This window comes from Misgurnus anguillicaudatus, chromosome 18 (genome assembly GCF_027580225.2).
Source record: "Misgurnus anguillicaudatus chromosome 18, ASM2758022v2, whole genome shotgun sequence".
Taxonomy (NCBI): domain Eukaryota; kingdom Metazoa; phylum Chordata; class Actinopteri; order Cypriniformes; family Cobitidae; genus Misgurnus; species Misgurnus anguillicaudatus.
In genome coordinates, this window is record NC_073354.2 from 8,328,188 (window position 1) to 8,355,629 (window position 27,442).

The window sequence follows — 27,442 nt, forward strand, 5'->3', positions numbered from 1 at the left end:
GTTACAAAAAGTGTTAAATGATAAGTAAAAGTTTTAAAATTAATGTTCCCATTTACTCCAGACTTTTTTTCAATGTCTGGTGGGAAACAAAGTAAATTTAAGCAGTTTTTACATTTTCATGCTTGACATTTTTAAAACCAAGTTTTCGTGAGAATCACCCATATATCAATCAAACTGCAGTTGGTTTGTTTTGATTTAAGCCTTCTTAACTAAAAATACAGCTAAGTAGCACCATAAAACACCATAAAAACATAATAATAAACAAAAACATCTGAATTATTTCATTTTGACTGATATTGAGAGCAAAAATTGTTATATTTCCCTCTTATTTTCAGTTTTCAAAATTGTATGAGCCCTGCTAATTTGTAACTAAACAGCATTATGAAATTAGCCAAAATATTCAATAAATGATCCTGATCTAAATTCTTTAATATTAAAATTACTATAACACACACCTGTCATCACCACACATCTATATTAAAGCACTTCAACTTATTATGTTATTTGGCAAACAAAGCCTAAAAATGTTACTGATGAAAATAAATGGAAGAATTGTTTATTCCGATCTGTGTGGATTATTTTAAGAAATTACAGCACTGTTAGTAATTACAGTATTATATTATCTTTACAGAATAAAACTAAAATAAAAGCCTCGTGCACAGCATTCTGGGAACCAAAATCTGGAGGAAAAAACTGAAAAGGGTTGATGAGGATTCCTGGTTCCCAGAATGCTTTGCGTGATGCTGTTATTATAGTTTTGTTCTATAAAGATACAACCTTGTTAATGTTTAATGTTCATTTAATTTTAAACAAACTGTTGCCAGCAAATAACATAAATATAAATGTACAGTAAGTTACTGGCAAACAGCTGCATAACTATTGTTTTACAGTGAGTGTATAAATGTGTGTGGCAAATTTTATATCATCACAATAAAATAAGAGCATAATAAAAATTAGGTTCTGAATTTCAGTTCATGTTATTTGTTCACAATTTATAATTGTTTCCCCCCAAAAAAACAAACTGAACCGTGAACAGCCATGCACCTGATATAGAGTTCAGTCTAAAGTCATCGTCTTTGAGATAAACTCGAACTCTTTTGTTTTTATTTAGTCAAGCAAGTAATTTTAGATTCAAGAAAAGTCATGTATCCCGAGTACCACACTTCTGATACAATATTGAGAAAACCTTACATGGTTCTGTCTAAATTCAACATTTCTTGATGTTTCACTAAAGGTTGATGTATTGCATTCTGGGTACTTTAAAGCAGCAGGTCATATATTTTGGTTTTCAAAATATCCAGAGGGTAAACCATTCTTAAGGAAATGTAAAAATCACCCTTTTCACTTGTAATTGAAAGTGTTATTTTTAAGAGAAAGACTCAAAGAAACGCCGTCTTGGATTTCCAGGCCGCTGGTATCTAATAAAAAACAGGGTGGTGCTTATTGACTGTTTGCTTTCAAATCTATTTCACACCGCACGTCTTGTCAATTTAGTTTATTTTCTACAAGCGAGAGGAGGCTAATGTCATTACTCTGAACCTTGGGCGAAACACGGCAAGCTCCCGGCTCGCTGCGACTGCAAGCGCGTTCTGTTATGTTTTCTACTTTCTCCCCCCTCTTCCATCGCTCTTCTGCAGCTGGGGGACACGCAGATCGATACCACCTCAGCGTAAGAATTCGCAGCTGAAATTTTCATTTGTTACAAAGCGGCCCCAAACAGCCGGGAGGGCCCGCTGTCGCCCCGCATTAGGGAGAGGGAGAGCTAATAAAGCGCTAGCCCCGGGTCACGCGCGACAATAGGCAACTCCGTGCCAGCTCCCATTAGAGTGCGCACAAATCCGTGGCCCAAAAATTTCCGCTGAAATTACCATCTTTGGTATCCTTGTAGCAGGATGTCAGCCGGGGAAGTGTGGCGGAGATATCTGAACTGTCAGTGTGGCTGAAACTCAACTGGCCCGAGCTGCTAACATCACAAGCCTTCTGCCCTGCGGCCAGCACTAACTATTGCACTTCTCTCTTTGAGTTGTCACGGGAAACTCTGCACGTCACTCGGTGCATCAATAACGGCACACAGCAACACTCGCCCATACACGATGTAAGGCTCCAAGAGATTTGTTTGCATAAACAAGTTGTGCATATTAATACGACCCCATCATGTGCCCAATGGTTATTCACATTTTAATACATTTGAATTATTTAGTGGAGCTAAAATAAGCAGATGGTCGCTGTGGCCGTTTCTCCGTGATTTGAAGATGATACAGATTGGGTTGAAAGGCCATATGAAAACACATAATAGACAACACTGTATAAAAGCCTATGTGTGATGAGTGATGTACCTTACTTAGGGGTTTTTCAGGCACAGTGTGATAAAAGATAAACATGACATTAAAGGGGACATATTATGAGACTTTTTAAAGATGTAAAATAAGTGCGTATGGGAAGTTTTAGCTCAAAATACTGCACAGATAATTTGTTATAGCATGTTAAAATTGCCACTTTGTAGGTGCGAGCAAAAATGTTCCGTTTTTGGGTGCGTCTTTTATAATGCAAATGAGCTGATAAAATGCAAACACTGATCGCCATAATGGTGGCTTGTTGAAATTGAAACTCAATTGTTTTGTCAATTACTCTCTCTCTTTCTCTCTGCACTAAATGGCAGTGCCATAGTTGGATAGTGCAGATTAAGGGGCGGTATTATTATAATAAGATCCCCTTCTGACATCACAAGGGGAGCCAAATATCAATGTCCTTTTTTTCATATGCTTGCAGAGAATGGTTTACCAAAACTAAGTTACTGGGTTGATCTTTTTCACATTTTCTAGGTTGATAGAAGCACTGGGGACCCAATTATAGCACTTAAACATGGAAAAAGTCAGATTTTTATTATATATCCCCTTTAAAGAATTACACTTATCATTTAGATTTGTCAGCTAATACAGTTTTATGAATACAGTGTGCTATAGACACCCTGACCAGAAATACGCAAATAACAAAACAACATTTTACCTCTAACAATAAGTCCAGCGAAGTTGGACACCCCAGATCCTCTTTCTGATTGGGTGACACACCGGTAAAGGTCTTGGTCCTGACTGGTCACCTCCCTTAGTCTGAAAGATGCCGCAAACTTTCTGTGATTGATGTTTTTCTTCTCGGCCACAGGGATGTCCTCTCCGTTACGTCTCTAAACATCACAAAGGAAACAAATCAGATGAATCCAATTGTTTCTAAATACCATAACGACTTCATTAGCATCATTCATCAAAACTGAACACACACTTTGTTTCAACTGTCCATGAAACTTGTTATAATAAATCTGTCACTCTCATGGTGCGTTCACACCGGACGCGAATAAAGCGTTAAGCGATAGCGATTTACATGTTAAGTCAATGCAAAGACGCGATAGACATCCTGCGGCGATTCGTCCAAATGAGGCGCATGTGATTCACGTGAATCGCGCGAGTTGAAAAATCTGAACTTTGGTGGATATTGCCGCCACGTTAACCAATCAGGAGCTTACTCTAGTAGTGATGTGATTATAACGCGAATGTGATGAGAATGGCGCGAATTTCACACGCGAATGAAGCAAGTTTACTCAAAATGTTCAACAGCGCAATTTTTTGGCTTTATTCGCGTCTGGTGTGAACGCACAGTCAGAGAAACTTCAGTTTTAAAGGTGAAGCTTCATAGGGCTGCAAGTAATACAGAAAGATCACAAATGTGCACACATCACATAATTGCAATAAACGCATGATTTGAATACTTCAAAAAGTTAATGCATAGTCAAAATTTTAGATGAATGGTAGACAGACTGGTTAAAGACAGAGAATTATGCTTTCTTTTCCTAGAAAGAACCTGAAATGTGTTTGTTGTTGGTTTTTAAATATATTATTTTTATTATTCAAATCACTCAACAAGTTACTGCATACCGCATTCTTCTTCAATATCGTGCAGCCCTAATGCTCCATTACAGAAGTGATGCCCATCACTGTCACAGTAATGTTTGAGACTTAATGTGTGTGAATTAGGGATGGGTGATATCATATAGTTTGCAAAATATCTGTTAAAAAGTAATCCTCCCGTGATAATAGCGATAAAGCCTAGTTGATGAAGTACTTCTGTGTGACAAATATGAGGTAAGCATTTGTGTTAAATCACTCTCTTTTATGAAGATGGGAGCCTGACTGCTGCCCCTCGCATTTCAGGTCCCGTCCATCAAGGTGGCACATCAACTCTGGTCACAAGATTTGCAGCTTGAGTTATTATGCTACGTACACACCAAACGCGGGGCACCGCGTTACTCGCTCTAGATCAGTGGTTTTTAAACTGGGGGCCGCGAGATGGTGCCAGGGGGGCCCCAGTTTTATGACATTTTATGAAATACATTAATTTATCATGAATTCTGTGTAATTAAACCTTAAAAAATAAGGCTACTAACCAAAAGCACTACTTTTTTGTACAATTTAATGTTTTTTATTAAAATGTTGAGTTTTAGAACAGTTTTTTTGTCACAAATTTTCTTTGGGGGGGCCGCAAAGGAATGCACCGTACACAAGGGGGGCCGCACACTGAAAAAGTTTGGGAACCACTGCTCAAGATTACTAGCGGGATTTAACTTTGTGGAATGCAAATTTCACGCCCATATCACGTCATTCGCATCGCCCCACATGAGGATGCGTTTGATGCGTCTTTGCATTGACTTTGTATGTAATCTACTCGCGCAAATCGTTGAACACGCATTTGGTGTGAACCCACAATTAGATGAAGAGTGCCTTTTCACTTTCTCGCTATCACTACAGATATGGAAGTATGAATGAATTCTGATGCGTACGGCGACAAGGCTATGCCGTACGACCTACAATCAACTGTAACACTGCCATCTACTATTTGCTACAAGCTCATCAGACAGGTGCACATTGCTTTTCCTTACTTTCCACCCCTTATATGTCGAAGAAGAGGTCATTTTCCCTCTTTCTCTCTAACTTTCTCTCTTTCATTATGTCTACACCTTGCTTTATCTTCTCATTAGTTAATTCAGATCAGAGAGCAGCAGCTCAACAAAGAGATGCTCTGCATGAAAGCTCCACTGACACAGATATCATTAAGAGAGCAGAACTCTTCTACGGCAGAATTAAGTGAGAAAACACCAGGGTATGTGTGACAGATTCACTTTTAACAGTCGGATTCATTAATATATGGAGTTTTATATATACCACAACACTGACACTGAATAAAACATATCTGGAGATTCCAAAAAAATATTCAGTGAGTGTTGTGAAATCGTGTTGTCAAAGTTTAAATCAATTAATCTGAACATGACATTCAGGGTCAATTAACCAACACTTTTCTGCGAAAGCATTTGAACGTTTATGTGTGCATACATCACAATGATTCTGGCCTGAGAATCAGGGAAACAAACATTCATTTTACACAATCATTGTTGTAGAAAAAGTGATTTGGGGACAAAAGCACAGGCACGCGTCTCACCTGTAGCCAGAGTTTGTTGTTGACAACATCCCGAACAGTGGCGATACACTGGAAGGTGGCGTTCTGTCCGGCGTTTACCTCCACGTCACCCAAACGCAGAAAATGAGGAGATTTATCTAAAATGTACAGAAAGACAACAGTGTGTGACATTACAGAAACCCAAGTTAACCACAGCCTAATACTTTGACATTAACAGTAACATTACTGTAAAGATATCTGACAATTCATGCCCAGGATGTGTTTCTGCTATTCAATCAAACTAATAACACCAAAAATGTTTTTATGTATAAACAATAAATAGAAAAAAGTTACTAAACATTATTGTCCAGGAATAAAGATACACTTCAGTTCAACATATGCATAGCTTTTTGACAACATGACCCAAGAGTAGTTGAAAATATAGTTTGCAATAATCCTCACCTAAAAAGTTTACAAATGTAATTTTCATATTTCAAAACCTTTTAGCAATAATAATAATAATAATAATGCAGTGACAGTAATGTATTAATTTGTGACAAGAGTATGCAGCAAACCGTTGTCCCCTAGTGGCCGTTGTTGATAAAACCACTAAAATTGTAATACAAACCTCATTTTTTGTGATAACTTATGTTTAAAATATATATTTTATTGCATTATTTTTATTTATTACAATAAATGTAGGCTATAACAAATTTTTATTAATATTTTCTTTGCTTTTTATGTCTATGGTAGGGATGGGACGATTACCGGTTTCACGATTAACCACTATAAAATGTCCTGATGGTTAGTATTATCATTTAAAATGTAATTATCATTACAAGCGTGTTTGATTACCGTGATTTTGAAAACTTGCAGTAAATCCTATCCAGACAGAATCAGTTTGACACAGGGGCGCACATGCAACATAGTTTTTTGCACAAGAAGACATTTAAGGGATAATGTATTGTATTCATTCATGGTAAACTTATTAGACAGATTTATTATTTTTTACCACACAAATAATTTCAGGGACATGAAAAATTAAATAGTGATTTCCAAAAAGTGATTGTTCAAATGTTTTCAGTGTGTGTATCAGTTCTCTTTGAACATTTCCATCTAATTTTAACAAAACCATGAAAATATTGATAACCATGATAACTTTGGTCACTATAATCATGATATGAAATTTTCATACCGTCCCATCCCTAGTCTATGGTAACAGCAATTTCTCTGATAGCGTTTGAGAATTAGATAATTAAACACGTTTGTTCTGTTAAAACCACATTCAACTTGGGCCGTCTACTAAAGCACATATACTGGACTGTCTGATCTGGAAGGTTTATTTGTTATTGTTCAAAACTCTATTTCTCTACAGAGCAAATGAGATTTTTATTTTATTCTACAGTGAAAGCCAGAAGCGCACAACATGTAATTGAATTTGAGAGTAAATGCAGAGTTACTGTCAGTCTATAGTGTGCACTCAACTCTGTTTTAATTATATTGAGCGTTCATTTGGCAGGTCTGGGGTTATTCGCTCAATTAAACTCCGGCAGAAACACACGACACACACTGAGACAATGAGACCAAGAGCTGAAGATGAACAAATAAGAGCTGATATGAGAGAGCAGAACCGCTCTCATTAACCCGAGGAAAAATTAATTCATATGTTTATTTCTCTTGCTTTTTGTTATGCTTAGTGTTGTATGACGGGAATTACAAGTTATACATTTTATTATTATATCTGTTCCCTGGGATCAACCCCACAACCTTTTGTGCCCCTAGAGCAATGCTCTACCATTGAGCTACAGGTTAAATTTTTATAAAAGAAATACAATTTCACTTCAGATTTATAACCTCTAAATATTTACATCTTTCATAGGTTTAATTCTGTATTTAAACTGAAGTATTGCTCTGATTTACTGTAGATTCACACCAGCCGTGTTTGAGGCGTCAAATTTGCGTCTACATCGTCTAGTTTGCTGCTTGAACATTTTGATTTTACTTGCTTCATTTGTGCACGAAAGCCGCGTGTGAAATTCTAGTCATCGAGACATTCACACGAAAATTTGCGTCATATGAGGAGCTTCTGCGACCCCGCTCGCTTCCTGTAATCACATCACTACTAGAGCAAGCTCCTGATTGGTTAAAGGACAAGTTTGGTATTTTACACTTAAAGCCCTGTTTTCAGATTGTTTATGATGAAATAAAACGGTTTTGACTGAAATTTTGACATGTGCGGCTGCCCCGGGAATTTTCGGGTGTTTGTTGTTTCACCTCCCACCTCTACAATGGGTTTAATGGTGCGCTGGAACAATCCTTCCTAAAATGCATTAAACTTTCGATACAAAGACGTGAAACTCACTGAGTGGTCAGGGGTGTTCAATGATATGCTCACACAAAAATGGCTGCAAAAGATGCTTTCCAACAGGTGTTTTAGGAGTCATTATTAACTTGTGGACCTATTTTTCCAAACGCATCACACCCGTATATTCTTCCGCTGAGAGCTTGAATAACAGACACTCCAGCCCAGGTGGTGGCGCTAATCCACCTTTGCCAATTGCAAGAATAGAAACAAAGTTCCCGGCGCGGAGTAATACCGTACCTCACAGCACATCTAATACAAGTCAATGGAGTTGGACAAAAACTACTATAAAACCTGTTGGAGTGCGTATTTTGCGGCGATTTTTGTGTGGGCGTGTCGGTGGACACACCCCTGACCACTCGGTGAGTTTCACTCTTTGTAAACGAAAGTTTAATGCATTTTAGGAAGGATTGTTCCTGTGCACCTATACATCCATTGTAGAGGTGGGAGGTGAAACACAAACACCCGAAAATTCTCGAGGCAGCCGCATATGTCGAAATTTCAGTCAAAACCGTTCTATTTCATCATAAACAATCTGAAAACAGGGCTTTAAGTGTAAAATACCGAACTTGTCCTTTAATGCGGCAGGTTTTTCCGGCAAAGAAAAAATTTTTCAACTCGCGTGTTTTACGCTGCAATGCTCAATTCGCGGCATTTGTGCAAACTAGATGCGTGAATGAGGCGGAATCGCGTCTACCGCGTCACGCTAAATGCCTCATTCGCGCCGCGGGACATACATTGACTTAACATTGAAATCACTTGCGCTTGACGCCTCTACGCCGGCTGGTGTGAGCGCAGCATTAGAGTGTTTTTGTGAGTAACAAAATCTCCATCTTTCACTCATCTAGCATTATTTTTAATAAGATATCTGATCAGGGACAGAAGCACCAGAACACACAGACAGACAGACACGGATAAACATGGAATGTGGCTGCGAGAGGCTGTGCTTTGATAGACGGATGAATAACAATTCAAAAGGATATGAAACTGAAGCGTGTGCATTGACCGCACCGTCACTTGACCTGTAAACACATCACATTAAGAGCAATATAATAAAGGTTAATTATACAGCTTCGAAAAAAATTAAGAGACCACTTCAGTTTAGCCTTTAATCATTTCTACATATATTATGACAATTTCGGTGTCTGTTGAATTCCAACAAATATAAAGTGACCCAACAGCAATGTAAAAAACTTAGTGAATAAAAGACACAATAAGAACAATTAGATTTCGATTCAATCCAGTATCGATTTGTAATTCGTATTTCACAAAATATTTAATCAGAAATGGAATTCATTTGGTGTGCTGTCACTTTAAAACCTACATGTAATTCCCAGATCTAAAAATACTTTTACACGTGGGTTTTCTTTCACAGCATTTTGAAATCATTTTGTGTAAATATGTTTGTTCAAGTGCAAGGAAACGTGAAACCAGTATTTGCATGCTGTCTGAAACCTTGAAATGCAGCTTATCGGGCGTGTGCTTCAGACTTCTTAAACAGCGTTTGAGTAGCGCATTAAGATCTGTTTTGCATCTTCTTTGTTTAAATATTTAAATTGGCAAGGCCTAAAACACGTGTAAATGATAAACTTTCATGACGGAGCAGCACTGGCCCGATCGGCCAAGTGGCAGTTCTGTCCCGAGCATTTTTCATGCTTACCCTGGGCCATCGGACACTCCTTACAAGCCCTGCCTGAAGTAAAGCGAATCGATTCAGGATCAATATTGTTTTGTTAAACAGAAGATTGATTAAAAATGGAGAATAGATTTTTTTAACAAATCCTATGTACATTATCATCATGTCATTATAGCTCTAAATAGCTTTATTTCATACAAAGCAAAACCTTCTTATTAAAGATAAGTGGATCAGACTGCTTGACAAGCACATTTTCTCTGTAATGTGTTTTTTTGTTGAAACAGGAAATTAGGGACAGACATATTGAAGGTCTTGTCTTTTTTTAATAAGCCCAAAGTCTTCAGTCTTTACATTAAAACTGTGATTATGATGTGCTATAGCTTGTAAGAAGCAGATTGTATATGATGAAATTAACATTTTCACTCCACAGCATTTTATATTTCACAAAAATCATTTATAAGATTTCTTTCAGTAAACTATGTTTAACAGTTAACTTTTATGAGTCCTCTATCATACAGATGCCCAAAAGTGAACAGAATACTAAGAGAAATAACACTTCCATAACATTGCGTTGCCAAGTCCTCTGCTTTTTTCAAGTTAGGGAGTTAGGCTACTGTTTAAACTGTTTCCACAATGTGTTATTTTATCTGTGGGTTAAAGATGAAAGGATTTCATTGATTAGTTATTGGTATGTGGGCTGTGAATGGTATTCAGGATGCTTCTGGGGAAGTTTTAGATATGCAAATCTGGCAACCCTAGCTGTGTGCTTGCGCAGACGTTTGGATGGGATTATAAAGAATGTGTATGCAATTAACATTTTAATCAGATTGCAATGTTTAGGGTGCATGTAAAATGTATTGTCGTAGCCTGCAATTTATTTAAATTCAGCCAGATTGTGCATGTAAACATAGCCAATGATACCCACACCCCTAACAAGATAAAAAAGCTTGGACCTCTCTCTCTCATTAGTGATAAATGCTGACTCACCACATGGATAACTGAGCACCTGGATGTCATCGATAGCAATAAAACCTCTTCTGCCGTGGGTCACCTCAGCCTCAAATATGACCTGGAGGGACAAAGAGAGAGAGATTATTATAATACATGACTGAACCAGATTCCCTCATTACAAAACATGTTACAAACAACACAAACCAAAGGTTTCACAGTACAGTAACAAATATTATAGATAGATGTTCTTTTTATCAGCATAACTCAGAGATATCTCTGTCTCTATTTATCTGAGCTACAGTCATTAGAGCCATCAGGGTTTACAGTCTCTGTTTATATTCAACTAAGCACCAAATCTGATTTTGGTAATCCCAAAAGACAAAACAGATTCTCACAAACAGTTGCTCATTTATGAGAGCAAAAGCTTTTACGGCAAACACCCACATGCAGATGAACGACTTTCAGACTGTGACAGAATAAAACGCATAACTTGCAGGTCATTCTTTTTTTACGTGAAGCATGACACTGTGTTCTTAAACGTAATCTGTATCACCGGCACTTTCTAAATAAGCCTTTAATGTCATACTTCTGTGTTGAGATGGCAGAGATCAGACCTCCGAACGCTAAGCCTGCAATCTGAACGTGACCCGACTCTATCGGGGCAGGACCGCGGCCTCAGAGGAGGAGAAGCCATTTCAATTAGAGCCGTGGCCATCTGCGGCCCGCGTGAAAGAATATTGATGCCAGTTTTCTTTTAGCCGAGCATCAAAAATGATCTCTGTTAAAACGACTCTGACATTTCCAAAGCAAATCTCAAGCTCGCACTTGGCCAGTAATGCTTATGAGCCGATTATGATGTAAATCTTCAAAAGTGCTCTGGATGAAAAGCGCCAGCACGCACGCCCGCCCGCACTTTCTCTCTCTCTCTGCTCTGGTTAATAATACAGGATTGTGTCGTACAGTAATATTGCTGATAGGGCCACATTTCTATACAGTCTGGTAAAGTCTAGCAGCTACAGTAACACTGATAATAACTATCACACATCATTCAACACAAAGGCAGTTACAGGACCCATAGGTCTGTGTTAGAGTTTTAAAACTGTTCACATGCCTCATTGGACTAGTGATATTCTTGATCATGCATTTGTATTTCTCAGCCTTTCAAACATAAAAAATCCTTCTTTTTTCAAATTGCAAACTATGCTGATTTAAATATATTAGATGGAAGGAATATCTTTATTCGTTATTTATTTTAAAAATGTAAACAGTTTTGCCTGATTAGCAATTACAATCTCACAAAAGGGAATTAATATTCAACATGAAGTTACATTATAGCTTTTAAAGGCGGGGTGCACGTTTTTTGAGAAAAGGTTTGGAAGAGGAAGTCGGTCCGAGTACCAAAACACACTTGTAGCCAATCATCAGTAAGGGGCGTGTCTACTGCCCGATATCGTTGTCTGGGTTGCGTATGTGTGGGGCGGGTCTATCAAAAGAAGGTCCAGGTTCTATTGCGGTAGGGGCGTGTTTGTTTATGTGTATTTAAATATTAACATTGGCTTTCAGAGATCGTGCACCATGCCTTTAATAAGGAAAACTTACATTTATTCAAATATTTTATTAAAAACATCTAAAAATATTCTAATAATCCTATTTTGTATGTCATATAAATAATAAATAATTCTACTTAAAAAAAATAAAACATTCACACAAGGATCCTAACAGACAAATACAATTTCTACTCACTTGAATATTTAAAAATATATTTGAGCCATTTCATCACATCATCGCATTGCAAATCTAGAATTTTATTTAGTACAGATTGTTTTATTCAGAATTTCCTATTTAAATTGCCAAATTATTCAAGTAATAATGCATCAATATTTTTGAGAGGGCTGATAATGATATGGACTAAAAACATTTTAAACGAAGTATATTACACTGTATGACACACTCCAATTTACGCATGCAGAACAATGCGCGCATGCAGAATAATGCACGCATGCATTTTAATAATAAATGCATGCAAAATAATGAATGCATGCAGAATAATTCACACATGCAGAATAATTAACGCATGCAGAATTTTTTTTTGCCCAGCCACCACCTCCCCGACTTCGGAGGACAACTTTATTTTTATTCATATGTAGGTTTAACAAACACATATATTGATTTTTAAAAAACGGTGAAAAAAACTGCTCCGAGTGTCATATAGACCAGTTCAAATGATGTAAACAACGCTGGTCCAAAAACACTTCCTGTTACAGTTTGTGACAGTTATTTTTTTATTTTACATATATTATTATCTTTAAGATGTTTGTTTAACTTCAGTTAATTCAGGTTTATATGTTCTGTTGGTTTATTTTATCCCAACGTTTATCTAGTGTTAAAAAACGGAAACGGGAGGTGCTTCTGGACCAGTGTTGTTTACATCTCTTGAACTGGTCTATACATAAGATGAAAACAATAAAAAGAGAAAAAAGCATGCAGAATAATGCACGCATGCAGAATAATGCACGCATGCAGAATAATGCACGCACGCAGAATAATGCACGCATGCAGAATTATGCACGCATGCTGAACAATGTATGCATGGAAAAAAAAGTATGCATGCAAAATAATCCACACATGCAGAAAAATGCACACATACAGAATAATGAACGCATGCAGAATAATGAACTCATGGTGAACAATGTATGCATGGAAAAAATGAATGCATGCAAAATAATCCACACATGCAGAATAATGAACGCATGCAGAAAAATGAACGAATGCAGAATAATGAATGCATGGGTAATTTTATAAATGACAGGTAGATGTTTTTCTCTTAAAAAACAGCCAGAAAACAAAAAAGAGGAAAAAGCACAGCTGTGACATATTGAGATCAGACCTTCACAGGAAAAAAGCATAAGTCTTTGTTTCCTCTTCTTGCTTTTTTGTCAATTTGTTTGAAACAAGAATCTGTGAAATGTCTGACATTTTAAATGTGACGCACTAACACTGCCAAAAACTATGATTCACATAACCTCACTGCAATAATAATTATGACAGAATACACCGATTAAAGAAAAATCAATAATGTTATTAACAACAGAAACTAACAAACATGTTTCTACAATGAACTGTAGTGTTATATTCTGTTGTACACCAGATATAGATGCATCATTCTAATGGGATTTCTAATGACATACTGTATTAAATAACACAAAATAAACTTTAATTAAAATGTTTCATTTCAAAAACATTGATTTTTGAAACGTAACAAGTTTCCATTTAAGTATTTTAATGATGACTTTATATTTTGGCACATTCTTCTTTTTGGTATAATCTTAATATCGAAGGCATTTAACTTTGAAATAAAAACTATAAAAAACATTCTCAAGAGATTATAATTGTTTAAAATCACTTGCTCATACTCCATTCTCCACAGAAAACACAACATATCATTCAGACCCTGAAACATTTCTGCAATATAATCAAGACTGAGACCTATTCTGAATTCTGTGCGTTTGTGTGTGTGTGCTGTCGTAGTGTTGACAGCAGATCGGTCTGCAGGAGGAAGCCTGTAGCTTTGCTGTCAATCAGAACCTCATCGTAGGAAAACACAATCACACACACATCATCTGACACCATCTCCCCACCCACCTTTAAAACACTCTCTCTCTCTCTCTCTCTCTCTCTCTCTCTCTCTCTCTCTCTCTCTCAGACACACACACACACAATAAGAAATCTCAAAAAAATGTTGCTCCTGCATTTAGACTCGTCACATACTTCACAAATCTTATATTTCAATAAAATGATAATTTTAATGAGCACAAAGTTCATGTGTTTGTGTCTCAGCAGAATCACATCAAAACATCCATTACACACACAATCATCAATCATGACTCTATTGAACACATAAATGACTCTTCAGAGCATTAAATTATAAAACATTGATCACATCTGGACCACAATCAATATCGGTTACAGCTCCACACTCCTAACACACACATAGATATTCATACTCGGACGAAGAGAGAAAGTAAGAGAGAGAGAGAGTGACAACATACGTTGACAGGCAGACGTTCATTATGAAGAACAAGCCACATCTCTCACGAGAGCATCAGTTAATGTACATGATAGATGAGCGTGTGCATGGCATGCATGATAATATGCAAGTATGTTTGTACTGTATGTGCATGTACTGGTACTTATATGAAGAAATAGCACTGAAAAGCAAAAAAAAAAAAATACTGTAAATGCTGTTTTATTTATTTGAACATGTACTACTAACCCACGCTAAACTAACTTGAGTAAAGCTTAACTATTGTGGATGGTAGTCAGGGTGTTGTCATGCAGCTGTCTTATGAGTGCATGCTGGACATCACTTTGAGGTGATCACAGTGTTGCTGAGGTGTTTTATCACATTGGTTGTTAATGAATGGTTAATACTGAAGTTTCAGCTGAGTTTAAGATAAAGTGATAGTTAGGCTTGATTTTGCAAATACCACTAATTACAAGAAACTGCTAATGAACAGCACATTCATTCAGAAACACTTCCACCAAGTTTCCTCTTCCTGTCAGTATGATATCAGCAGATCCTCGGCTCTGTCTTCACCTGTCACGAGAGCGCATTCACACGCCAGCACATTTGCATTCAGCGTGGTGATCATTACCACAGCTCTCGGAGTAAACAACGAGATAACAATGAGAAAACCCACTGCCGATACAAATGTGATGCTCTTTGTTTTATTCTGGGGCTGGTGAGGGGGTCTGTCAGCGAGCGGCGAGCGAGACGTCCTTCATCATTTGGAGAGACGTGTGCCAAAATGTTTTTCCTCCAGAACAGACGGCCCCCCATTTCAGCCCCTCCGCGTGCCAAGACTCCAGCGTAACGACGGCCTATTATGGCCAATATATTCCTGCTTCTCAAGCACCAGATCCATCAAGCCCAAGTCTACCGGATAGTCCATCTCCCTCTCAGAGTAATGTCTCTGCTTTGATAGTAATCCGTCACATCTTTCCTCTATGAGTTTATGGAGATCAGCTTCTCGAGTTGAAATGTTTATTGCGCTTTTTACAGCAGCCCTGCAGTGGCTGCAGATCCAGTTCATAATGGATCTCTCTGGAGTGAATGATAGAGATCAGTCTGAAAACAGATGACTTCTAGAAACACAGCAGATCAAATACGGTCCGATTTCACGATGGAAATGTCACTGTAGTGCATCATAATGCCTTCAAAAGATTTTTTTGGCATGCTTAAATTGTAACAGGCTGACGCACAAAATGTAAGTGCACTTTTTTGACATGCATTATACAACAAAAAAATGAAAAAATTGTAGTCCCCTTAAAAAAAGGTAAATCAATACTTTTTACATGTAAAATAAATATTTTGTGTCCCTAGAGTACATAAGTGAAGTTTTAGCTCAAAATACCATAAAGATAATTTAGATGATCCAATATGAATCTAGGGTCAGAGAAATTGAGTATTTTCTTAACATTCATGTGAACCTAAACTAAATAGAAAACAGATTTATACCTTCTTGTTTTTTTTAAAGGGATAGTTCACCAAAAAATGAAAATAATATCATTAATGACTCACTCTCATGTCGCTCCAAACTCGCAAGACCTCCGCTCATCTTCGGAACACATATTTTATATTTAGTCTGGGAGCTTGTTGACCCTTCATTGAAAATCTATGTACGGTATATTGTCCATGTCCAGAAAGGAAATAAAAACATCATGAAAGTAGTGGGTCAGTTAGAATGTGTTGAAGGTTCGAAAAAAACATTTAGGTCCAAAAATAACAAAAAATACGACTTTAATCAGCATTGTCTTCTCTTCCGCGTCTGTTGTGAAGCTCATGTGCGAGACTAAAGTCATGTGACTGCAGTGACGCAGATGACGTGTTATGCTTAGACATGTTTGCAAAGGTTTTTTTTTCTAACTTACAGCGTACATCTTCCTCAGACTATAAACAAAGCCCGGGCGCACAAAAAAAACAGCTGGGGCGCACCAGATAACACGTCAGCCGCGTCACTGCAGTCACATGACCCCTGTCCCGCGCATGCGCCCCACAACAGACGCGAAAGGGAAGACAACGCTGAACAGACTCGCAACCTTTGTCACTTTTGGACCAAAATGCACTTTTGATGCTTCAACACATTCTAACCGACCCACTGATGTCACATGGACTACTTTGATGATGTTTTTATTACCTTCCTGGACATTATATCGTACGTAGATTTTCAAAGAAGGGTCAACAAGCTCTCAGACTAAATATAAAACATCTTAAACTGTGTTTCGAAGATGAACGGAGGTCTTACGAGTTTGGAACGACATGAGGGCGAGTCACCAATGACATTATTCTCATTTTTGGGTGAACTATCCCTTTAAGGCTAGGCAATGAAAACAAACATCACTTTGTCTTTTATAGAAAACATCTTCTCGCACATTCTGACACACTTATCTTTCAACACAGGGTAAGAAATGTAGGGTAGTGAATTCTCTGCTTAATCTTCAATGGTATGGGCTACAACTGTATGTGTACCCATGTGGATAAAATCAATTCATTTTCAAAAGATCTTTTTAGAGAAAATAAATAACAAAACAACCATAGGTTCTTCTCCCAGAACGTCCAGCATACACAAACCCCTGCAGATGATCCAGAACACAGCAGTGAGATTTGTTTTCATTCGAGCTCAAGAACACACATTAAATCTCTCTTCATCTGACTTTACTGACGGGTCCACCGAAATAACAGCATCTCACCTACACTGTCTCTGACATATCTACATCTCCACCAGAAACACCTGCGGTCAACCATTACAGTCTCACTGTTCTCCAAAACCCCATCCAAAAATCACAGCATCTTCAAGAAACATTAAGAAACAGTAAAAAAAAACATTTGACTGTATCCGGTTATAAATGCATGGCTGTATTTATGTAAATATTAGGGGTTTAACAATACACGTATTCGGACCGAACCTTTTCGATACATGATTTCCGGTTCAGTGCACAGTAGGCTTGTTTTACATGCATAGCTTACTTTAAATCCGAGTTCCCACACAACATATTAAGGGGGGCGGGGAGTTTAACGTTAAAGAGTTGTAATCTTTATTGTGGGTTCACACCAGACGCATTTGAGGTGTCAAATTCGTGTCTACCGCGCGTAGTTGGACGCTTGAACATTTTGAGTGTACTCACTTTATTCTGTGTGAAAGCCACGCGTAAAAATGTAGTCATCGAGACATTCACACGGAAATTCGAGTCATGGGAGAGGCTTCTGTGACTCCACCCGCTTCCTGTAATCACGTCACTATTAGAGCAACCTCCTGAGTGGTTAACGCGACACGTTTTTCCGCTAAAGTTCTGATTTTTTAACTCGCGTGTTTCCCGTAGCAACACTCAATTCGCGTCATTCGCGCAAACGAGGCAGAAACGCTTTAACGCCTCTTTACATTGACTTAACATTGAAATTAAAAAAGTAGTTCAGTGTGTGGTGTATTTCTAGGCCAAACTCACGCAAACTCTTCGTACATGGGTACCCGTTACATATCAGTTACCCCATATTCCTTTTACGGGCACATCCCCTGAAAACGCACAAAGCACTATGATAGGTGCCCATTTAAAGAGTTAAACATGTGGTGACCTTGACTGATCATACTTTACAATCTGAACAATCCTGCCTGGAAACTTCCCCAGACTTTATCTAAATCAAACATTCACACAGAAAACACCTGCTGTCCACCTCCTTTTGAACCCGGAAAGGCCTTTTCCCACCCCCTCATCTTCCCTGTGGGAAAGGTGTGAGCCGCTCTTCGCCTGATGACACATGTTTGCATTCTCTATAACACTCATAAAGAACAAAACACGAGCCAGAGAAACCACGAAGGAACACGGACTATATTTGGCTCAAGAGAAATGAAAACAACTTTCTTGAAATCTTTTCAAGTATAAAGACTTTGGCCGGATGTTGGGTTATTCAAGAGAACTGAAAGGCGACCAAAGAAACACATCCAACGCATTAACTCATTCCTTTTGACAAAATTAATGACGGCGCGCGCTGATGAGTCCTGCGACACTTCCTCAAACAGTTCGCTCGACGGGCTGGCGTGCTTTCTTAAGACGTGACTTTAAATAATTGAAGGTAACTGCGGGCAGGTGTCCAGCTCATTAAAAGAGTCTGTTTGACGCAGTGACTAACTATCTAAGCTTAGAAGCGTGCGGCCCGGGCGGGGGTGAAGAACATTCCCTCAGGAGTTATCAGTGAATAAAACTCAATGTGATTCTGGTCTCACACTCACACGGCCAACAGAAGGAAAGTGATTTGAGTCATCAGCGACTAATTAAAGAGGACAAGAAATAACATGCAGGCTTACAGATGGACCGCAGAAGAAAGAAAGTGTGTAATACAGAGATGTCTGGACTCATTAGACGGATCAAATCTTATCATACACCTAACAGGGTTCACGGGAGCACAACTCTAGTGCAGTGGATCTCAAACTTGGGCCCTGGCCCCCCAGATGGTGCATACAGTTACAAACATCTCTTCATGTACTATTTTGCACATAATTTCAAATGACATCATACAAACAAATGTTGTTGTTTTTTCCACATTTCAGAAGAAAATTTTCATTACCGCAACGTGTCCATGACTGGATTTGGGTTCTTTAGCATGGAAATATTTATAATTAAAAAATCTAAAAACTAAAAAGCTTTAGTGCATGTTATACTATAAACATTTACAGTGAAGAAACATGTGGTATTTGGTGATCCTTGTTAAATGTAGAGACAAAAATAAGGAATATAAATGTGTCCAAGAAAAATTTTCTCATCCTCCGCAACAATTTTCAATCATTGTTTAAGCCCTCAACGAACTTACATTTTAAAAAAATTGTTGGGAGGGACATAATTGACTGTGACACTCAAGATGGCTAACAGGTAACCAGTTCTTATTTTTTTTCTCCAGATAAAAATTGAAATTTTGTTTGTAGACAACTTTTTAGTTCTCATTACCGAAACATGAGTTTGTAAATGCATATATTGAATGTAATATCATGTTGCGGTAATGATACTTTTTGATAATGATAATCTAAAAAATGTAAATAATTCTATTGGAAATGTTTTTTAAATTCTCTAAAAATAATGGTTATAGTAAGTTCAGACCTTAATCTTAAAAAAAATTGGCTTCAAGGGCTTTTAAAAAAAATCTGATGCTGGACACCTTCTAATGAGAATCACCCCCATTATATAATTTAATATATTTTGTTTAATTCAAATTTTAAGTTTAAATTTTCCCTGGGGGTGCCATATAGAGATGCACCATACACAAGAGGGGCCACACACCAACAAAGTTTAAAAACCACTGGTCTAGTGTGCGAGACCGGGAACATTAGATCACGACCACATGAAAAACCAAAGCTATTAGTAAGAAAACCTAATATGAAAGCAGACTTTTATTTACCAAAATTTAAAACAGGTGTATAAGAAAGAACAAAAGAAATTGGGACTAAAATGAAAAATATAAAAAAATCTAACCAAGTTTATGCACCATGAACTAAACCTCTCTTACTAAAAAGTAATTGGAATGAAAGTATAACTAACTTAAGGTCTATGTATAATGAAGTGTGTAATGACTGTAGACAGCAAGTAGAGGCAGCAGAAACAAACATCTACATACAGAACTGATAAAACACTGAGCGCAAAGCAAACCGTCAGACTTTAATCGTCTACTATAAAGAGCGTTAAAATGAGCGATTGCATTCTGAACACGAAAATACTGAAAGACAAACATTTCTTTGTGGGCAGGACGATATGAATAGCCTGGATGAAAAACTATATCAGCCGTTTAATATTCACACACACAGCAGAGAGAGAGAGAGAGACAGAGAGAAGATCAGTCAGGACTTCCAATTAGTCTGAACACAGACGGGGGCTTTCAGTATTCACACACACACACACACACACACACACACACACACACACACACACACACACACACACACACACACACACACACGATAAAGAGGAGGATGGAAACACAAGGAGGACGGAGAGATGAGGTGGATGAGAGAAGGATGGAGTAGAAAGATAAATTATTGCTTAATTGAGTTTGCTGGAATTAATTGGGGTTAATCATTTCAGTCATATATAGCAGATAACACGTTTCATTAAAAATCTGGGTGAAAAATGAAAATCTATTGTATTGAAAAACAATAGGTGTCTTGTGAAAGCGACATTTTCAGAGCTGTTCTGAGTTCGGCCTCAGACAATTCAAACAATCAATGTGACATTTCAAATGTAATGAAATCTTCTAAGCATTCTCACAGGCTTATTTTCACATTACCATTAATGTTATCATTAGTTAAAAGTCAAATATTCTTACAGTGAGTAATCACAGCACAAGTGTGAAAAGCAAAACCTCAACAGATCTTCAACATTCCCATAAATCAGCTGGCACAGGTAGTGCACATTTCTCTTAAGATCAGTGCTGTGTCGACTATATACTATACACTAACACCACCTGTTACCAGAACACTGAGACCCATTCGGATTTTTTATTTCTCATATTTCTCGTTAGTTTGCTAAATGCCAGGAATGTGTCAGCATGTGGAGTTCAATAATAAAAAAACCTCTAAACCTATTAATGCTGTGTGTACAGCACCAGCGACTCATCGCTGTGTGCCACCCGTTTCTTTCAATGAGGAGGTCATTAGGAGGCGTAGTCACAATTATAAACAAACAAGTAACCGTCCTCTCAGTAAATGACAAGAGATGCATGACGTGAACTCCACTGCTTTAGTTGCATTGGTAGTCGCTCCAGAAAGTCGCTTGTCATTGCAAAAAGTTCAACTGTTCCTAACTTTGTTACGTAGCTAGACATGCCCACTTCCTGTCACCAACGCTCACTATTGCTCGTGCTGCATGAAGTCGTCAAGTTTCTGTTGAAATTAACAAGATCGCATTGCTCCGCTATTGCTAGTCGAAAGCGGTGTGAACGTTATACGTTAAAAGCAAGAGTCACAAATAAAAACTTTAATACAGCATTTGTATATAAAGAACTCAAATGCAAAACCCTCTAAGTGAGCCTGACATGTTGTCTTGCAAATAAGCATTTTTTTAATTAGACTTTTTTTGGATTTTGCCAACAAAGCAGAATTTCTAAATGCCCTGACGCTGGGATTAAAGGCGGAGTCCACGATGTTTGAAAGCCAATGCTGATATTTGAAATCACCCAAACAAACACGCCCCTACCCCAATAGAATCTGGACCTTCTTTTGATAGACCCGCCCCACACATACGCAACCCGGCATTTGATTTGATTTGATTGGCTATAAGTGTGTTTTGGTAGACGGCCCGTCTCCTTTTCCAACGCGTTTTTCAAACATCGTGGACTCCGCCTTTAAAGGAACAGTCTACTCATTTTCAATATTAAAATATGTTATTACCTTAACTAAGAATTGTTGATACATCCCTCTACCATCTGTGTGCGTGCATGTAAGCGCTGGAGCGCGCTGTGACGCTTCGATAGCATTTAGCTTAGCCCCATTCATTCAATGCTACCATTTAGAGATAAAGTTAGAAGTGACCAAACACATCAACGTTTTTCCTATTTAAGACGAGTAGTTATACGAGCAAGTTTGGTGGTACAAAATAAAACGTAGCGCTTTTCTAAGCGGATTTAAAAGAGGAACTATATTTTATGGCGTAATAGCACTTTTGGGAGTACTTCGACTCGGCGCAGTAACACCCTCCCTCTCCCATTATGAGAGGGAGAAGGGGAGCGGACTTTTCAGGCAAGTTGAAGTACTCCCAAAAGTGCTATTACGCCATAAAATATAGTTCCTCTTTTAAATCCGCTTAGAAAAGCGCTACGTTTTATTTTGTACCACCAAACTTGCTCGTATAACTACTCGTCTTAAATAGGAAAAACGTTGATGTGTTTGGTCACTTCTAACTTTATCTCTAAATGGTAGCATTGAATGAATGGGGCTAAATGAAGCTAAATGCTATCGAAGCGTCGCAGCGCGCTTACGTGCACGCACACAGATGATAGAGGGATGTATCAACAATTCTTAGTTAAGGTAATAACATATTTTAATATTGAAAATGAGTAGACTATTCCTTTAACCGAATTTGAAGCGAAAGTATTTGATAAACGTATAATACTTTCTGAGAGCATTCGGTTAATATCATTATCACATTTTTGATAGAGGAGTTTAGAGACTTTTGCATCTGAGCTCCTTTGTTTCAATTGCATCTTGAAAACTATTCAACCATTTTGCCTAATGGACTTAATGGACTTTGATAAACTAGTCATGTGACATTGCGTTTCCGACGGATGCTCAAGGGTACAAAGCAAACTAAGGCAATGAAATCCGGCCTTGACAAGGAACCTGAGGTACTGGAATGTTACTCTGATTTGTTCAATTTTAATGTCTCACCTTGTGGTTTTGTGGTACACCCGGATGCTCCATACCTTGGTGCTAGTCCTGATGCCAAAGTTTATGACCCTAATGCAGATCCCTGTTTCGGTCTTGCAGAGGTGAAATGTCCTGATGTTCATACCGTTTCTGAGGCTAGGCATATTAAGATTGTAAATGGACAGGCGACCCTTAAAAAATCCCACAAATATTACTGGCAGGTTCAAGGTCAACTGGCTATAACTGGACTCAGTTGGTGTGACTTTATAACTTACACTGAAGAGGACATAACAGTCGAAAGAGTGTGGAGGGACAGTGTCATGATCACTGAAATGAGAGAGAACCTGGACCTTTACTATTTTTGTACATACATGGATGAATATCTTAAGGGTGGGCTCTAATTGACTTTATTTGTCTCATGCAATATGTAAATACATAAGTTCAGTTCAGTTCAGTATTTATATAACATTTTAATACTGTAAAAAATGTGAAGCAAGAATTGTTTGTATAGTACTTTTTATTTAATGTATTGTTTTAATGATTTCAAGATTTGTATTATATGCTATATATAAAATACTGTGTGTGTGTGTGTGTGTGTGTGTGTGTGTGTGTGTACAACATAAAAAATATACCTGCCATATATTATATACATATTTATGAGTTTGTTACCTTAACATATTTTTTACTGTCAATAAATTTTTTTTGAAACTGCAATTGTTACTGATTTTTAACATTTATACCTAGACTAGTCAACATTTGAAGTGGATCAAAAAACTGAATTAATCAAAGTTGTCCTAAGACAAGAACGGGTATTGGTTTAAAGACCATTTTATGAAAGGTTTTGATCCACTTCAAATGTTGAGTAGTGTACTATTTGCATATTAAACTGTACAAAGTAGTGAAAAATATAACACAAAACACAGATAAAGATATAATGCATTATATTACATTTAAGCCACACTTTAAAATGAACTGGCTATGATGCACTTGCTGATTTGTGACCTTTAACATCAAGTGGCCACTGAAAATTACTCATCAGGCAGCAGTTAGTCCACAACTGGTTAACTGTTCCAGACATGGTCAAAGGTACAGCGGTGTCCCAGATGTGATACTCTTTCACTCTTCTGATTGCTCTCTCAACTAGAATTCGAAGGCGTGCTATGGCTTGTGTTCTCTCTGCATCTTCTCTGCTGAACTGAGCTGCCATTTTAAAAGGTGGTATGATGAGTTTGGCCCCTCGCTCTGCCAGCATGCTCGTGATGGTAAATCCTTTGTCAGCCATGCAAGCATCCCCTTGCTCCAACAAGTCAAGAATCCCAGACTGTTTTGTCAGCTCTTGATCAGAGATGGAACCTGTGAACAAGCTTGATACAAATGTAACTGCTCCACATGGTGCAATACCAATCAACCCCTTAAAGGTGGTGGTATTTTTGTAGGAAGAAAACACCTCTGACTGAAGTGTGAGTGCAGATGGATTCTGGCACCGTATCTCTGTGCAGTCAATGATGACCCTCACCTCTGGACAAAACTGCCTAAACTTCTCAGGCATTGTGGAATTCACTTCCTGTCTGCTCATCCATATTGGTAGAGATCCAAGGATAAGGTAAAGATAATTAGCCCATGTTATAATGATGCGGCTAACAGTGGAGAGACTAACTTTGAAAATGTCAGCTAACATTTTCTCTTTAAGTCCTGCTGCAACACGACAGCAGTATAAGAAAAACTCATCAATCAGCGGCAAACTGCGGTGATGACTTTCAGAGGCTTCTATTCTAGCTGTATTATTTGGCAAAATGAGGGCAAGCTAGGTGTAGCGGGGACATCACAGACAGCATGTACGTAGTGTCCGTGACGTAACCCATAGGTTTGTGAAGAGCTTTTTTAGTGACAACAGTGGCAGTTTAAAGTGTCCACACCCTTAATTATGCAGAACTTTAAGGGTTAATATAATTTAAACGGATGAGTTACAAAAAATTTACCCTACTCACAGTTCTCATGAAAGGGGGGAATTAGCAATACAGACCAAAATGACTTTTTGTAATGACATATTTTCTGCTGTAAAGTTGGGCATTTTAACATGATGGTCTATGGGTATTGACTCCCTTTTAGAGCCTCTAGAGGCCCGTCGATGAATTGCAATTTAAGTCACTTCCGTATTGGCTTCATCAGAGAGATTGTAAGGTTGCCCCTCGGTTCCAACTCAAACAACACCTTCATTATTTAAAAAACGATCTGTTTATTGAGTTGATAGCTCTGGCTCACATTGGAAAAGAAGCTGTTCTTTCTCACATGACGTGGAGTACATGGCACAAAAACACACAACGACATTCGATTGGGTAAACAGTTTGCGTACCTGATATTCATTGGGCCAAAAGGTGCTAACAGCAAACTCCGCCTTCATCCAACCTTTGCCTGTGCAGGAAGTGACATTCCAGATGGGATTGGCCAGCGGGCCTTTATTGACCTTCACCAGGACATTAAGGGTTCCCGGGCTGGAGCCGTCCGGGCAATACAGAAGATAGTTAAAATCAATGCAGTGGGTGTCGTTTTCTTTCATCACGGGTAGCTGTAGGCGAGACTTTTCTCCATAATCATGTTGAGAGGTGTCTACCATCATATATGAGCCTGGAGAGAAAACAAAAGAGAGTCAGGGGTTAAAGATGAACTCAACGTGAACTGAATCCGCAAACCTTAACTTCTAGAAAATACATTTTGATCATGTGTAAGACACATGCGATGCTTCCTTGGAATTTCACCAAGAGAGGTATTTTAGACACTGCCTACGTAATGCCGCATGCACACTGAACCACGCCTACAGTGCCTTACCATGCTTTCTAGACAATTCACTAGTGTGCAAGCGAAGTAAAAAACCATCTGCTTAAAAAAATCTCCTGGGAAATCACACTCTAGTAGAAAATTAAGTTATAAACTAAGACGTAAGGACAACTTCAGAATCCAAGATAAATGTGACTTGGCAGTCGTGTGCAGATTACAAAACAATTTTATAATCACTCTCCTGCAGAAACATTTAAAAGCTATCAGGTCGAGTCAGACAGGACCATACAGGATCTGGTTCCAGTTCTTTAAGCATGTGATTGCACAGAGGGAAAAACGCCCAGAGGATGGACATCAGATGGTGGAGAGGACAGACTGTGTTCAGACTACCATTTGTCCAAATGAACATACATCTGTTCATTTGCAGATACAGACTTATCCAGATTCCTCTAAATCAATGTAAATCTACTACAGTAACAACCCCCATTCATTCTCTAGAAATGAAATCACCACATTTCCTTTCTTAAAGGGTACTTATTATGCAAAATACACTTTTACAAGGTGTTTGGACAAAAATGTATGTTGGCAGTGTACGAACACAACAACCCCACAATGAAAAAAATCTACCCACTCCTTTTTTTAATCCCCATTAAACCAGAGCAGTCTCATTAGACATGCTGTTTTGATTCTCTTGTTAAAGGATTAGTCCATTTTCTTAAAAAAATCCAGATAATTTACTCACCGCCATGTCATCCAAAATGTTGATGTCTTTGTTCAGTCGAGAAGAAATTATATTTTTTCTCATTTTAATGGGCTTTAATGGAACCCAACACTTAACAGTTTTAATGCAGTTTAAAATTGCAGTTTTAAAGGACTCTAAATGATCCCAAATAAGGGAATAAGGGTCTTATCTAGCAAAACGATTGTCATACCTGGCAAGAAAAATAAAAAACATGCACTTTCAAACCACAACTTCTCGTCTATCTCCGGTCCTGTGATGCGCCAGTCACGTAATTGCGTAATGCTGTGGAAAGGTCACGTGTTACATATATGAAACGCACATTTGCGGACCATTTTAAACAATAAACTGACACAAAGACATTAATAAGTATCATTCCTAGGGCTGGGCCGGTTTGGATTTTTTTTACCGTGGTCAGTAATCAACAAATTCCCGCAGTTTTGAAGTTTATTGGCAAGACAACGAGTTAAATAACATGCATGATTTATTTATCTTCAATACAAAACACGTGCAAATTACTTAAGGAACATGTAAAGTGAATATTATTTCCTTCCACATTTCTTCAATTTCAACAACTTGAACAATTAATAGTTAAAAAAATGCCTACAGACATTTCGCCACTTTTCTATCCTTAATTTGTGAATAGCCCGTAAATGACGCAAATTATTGCTGCCCTGACGGTCTAGTAAAATAACCATTTGTATGAGAAATCACTTGTACTGCTTATGTGTCCGTGCTTGAGTATAGCTGGAAAGCTGCACGGAGACGAGTGTGTGTGCGCAAGATGATGCGGTCCGTCTGTCTCATGCGCGCCCGGCCAGTCCGCGTCTGTCTCGCGCGCCCGGGCAGTCCGCCTCTGTCTCGCGTGCTCGGACAGACCGCTTCTGTCCTCGACCCTTACCATAAACATCTGTCTTTTTCCACAAACAGAGAAAGAAGACGCAAAAGCAAAACTTTTTGAAATGTGTCCTGCTTTAGAAATGGCCACTGTTGTAGGCTAGATGAAAAAGAGACAATCTAACCTCTTTGGATATTAATCCTCGGATTGTTCGCGTGCTCTTTATGTTGCATGAAAATTTTATAATGTATGAAACCTGATTCTGTTGTTGATCTGTTGCAGCTGTTTGCACGTT

At 38.1% G+C, this 27,442-nt stretch overlaps 1 protein-coding gene across 16 annotated transcripts in view; it reads right to left on the reverse strand.

Annotated features, from left to right (window-relative positions):
• ptprk (protein tyrosine phosphatase receptor type K) overlaps window positions 1-27,442 on the reverse strand; it is a 259,761-nt gene that overhangs the window by 155,030 nt on the left and 77,289 nt on the right. For all 16 annotated transcript variants that reach the window (XM_073855763.1, XM_073855764.1, XM_073855768.1 and 13 more), the window contains 4 exons: window positions 25,149-25,420; window positions 10,428-10,509; window positions 5,485-5,600; window positions 3,007-3,181 (listed from right to left, as the gene is read on the reverse strand). In XM_073855763.1, the coding sequence (XP_073711864.1) occupies window positions 3,007-3,181; window positions 5,485-5,600; window positions 10,428-10,509; window positions 25,149-25,420 (645 nt within the window). The remainder of the gene's footprint in view (window positions 1-3,006; window positions 3,182-5,484; window positions 5,601-10,427; window positions 10,510-25,148; window positions 25,421-27,442) is intronic.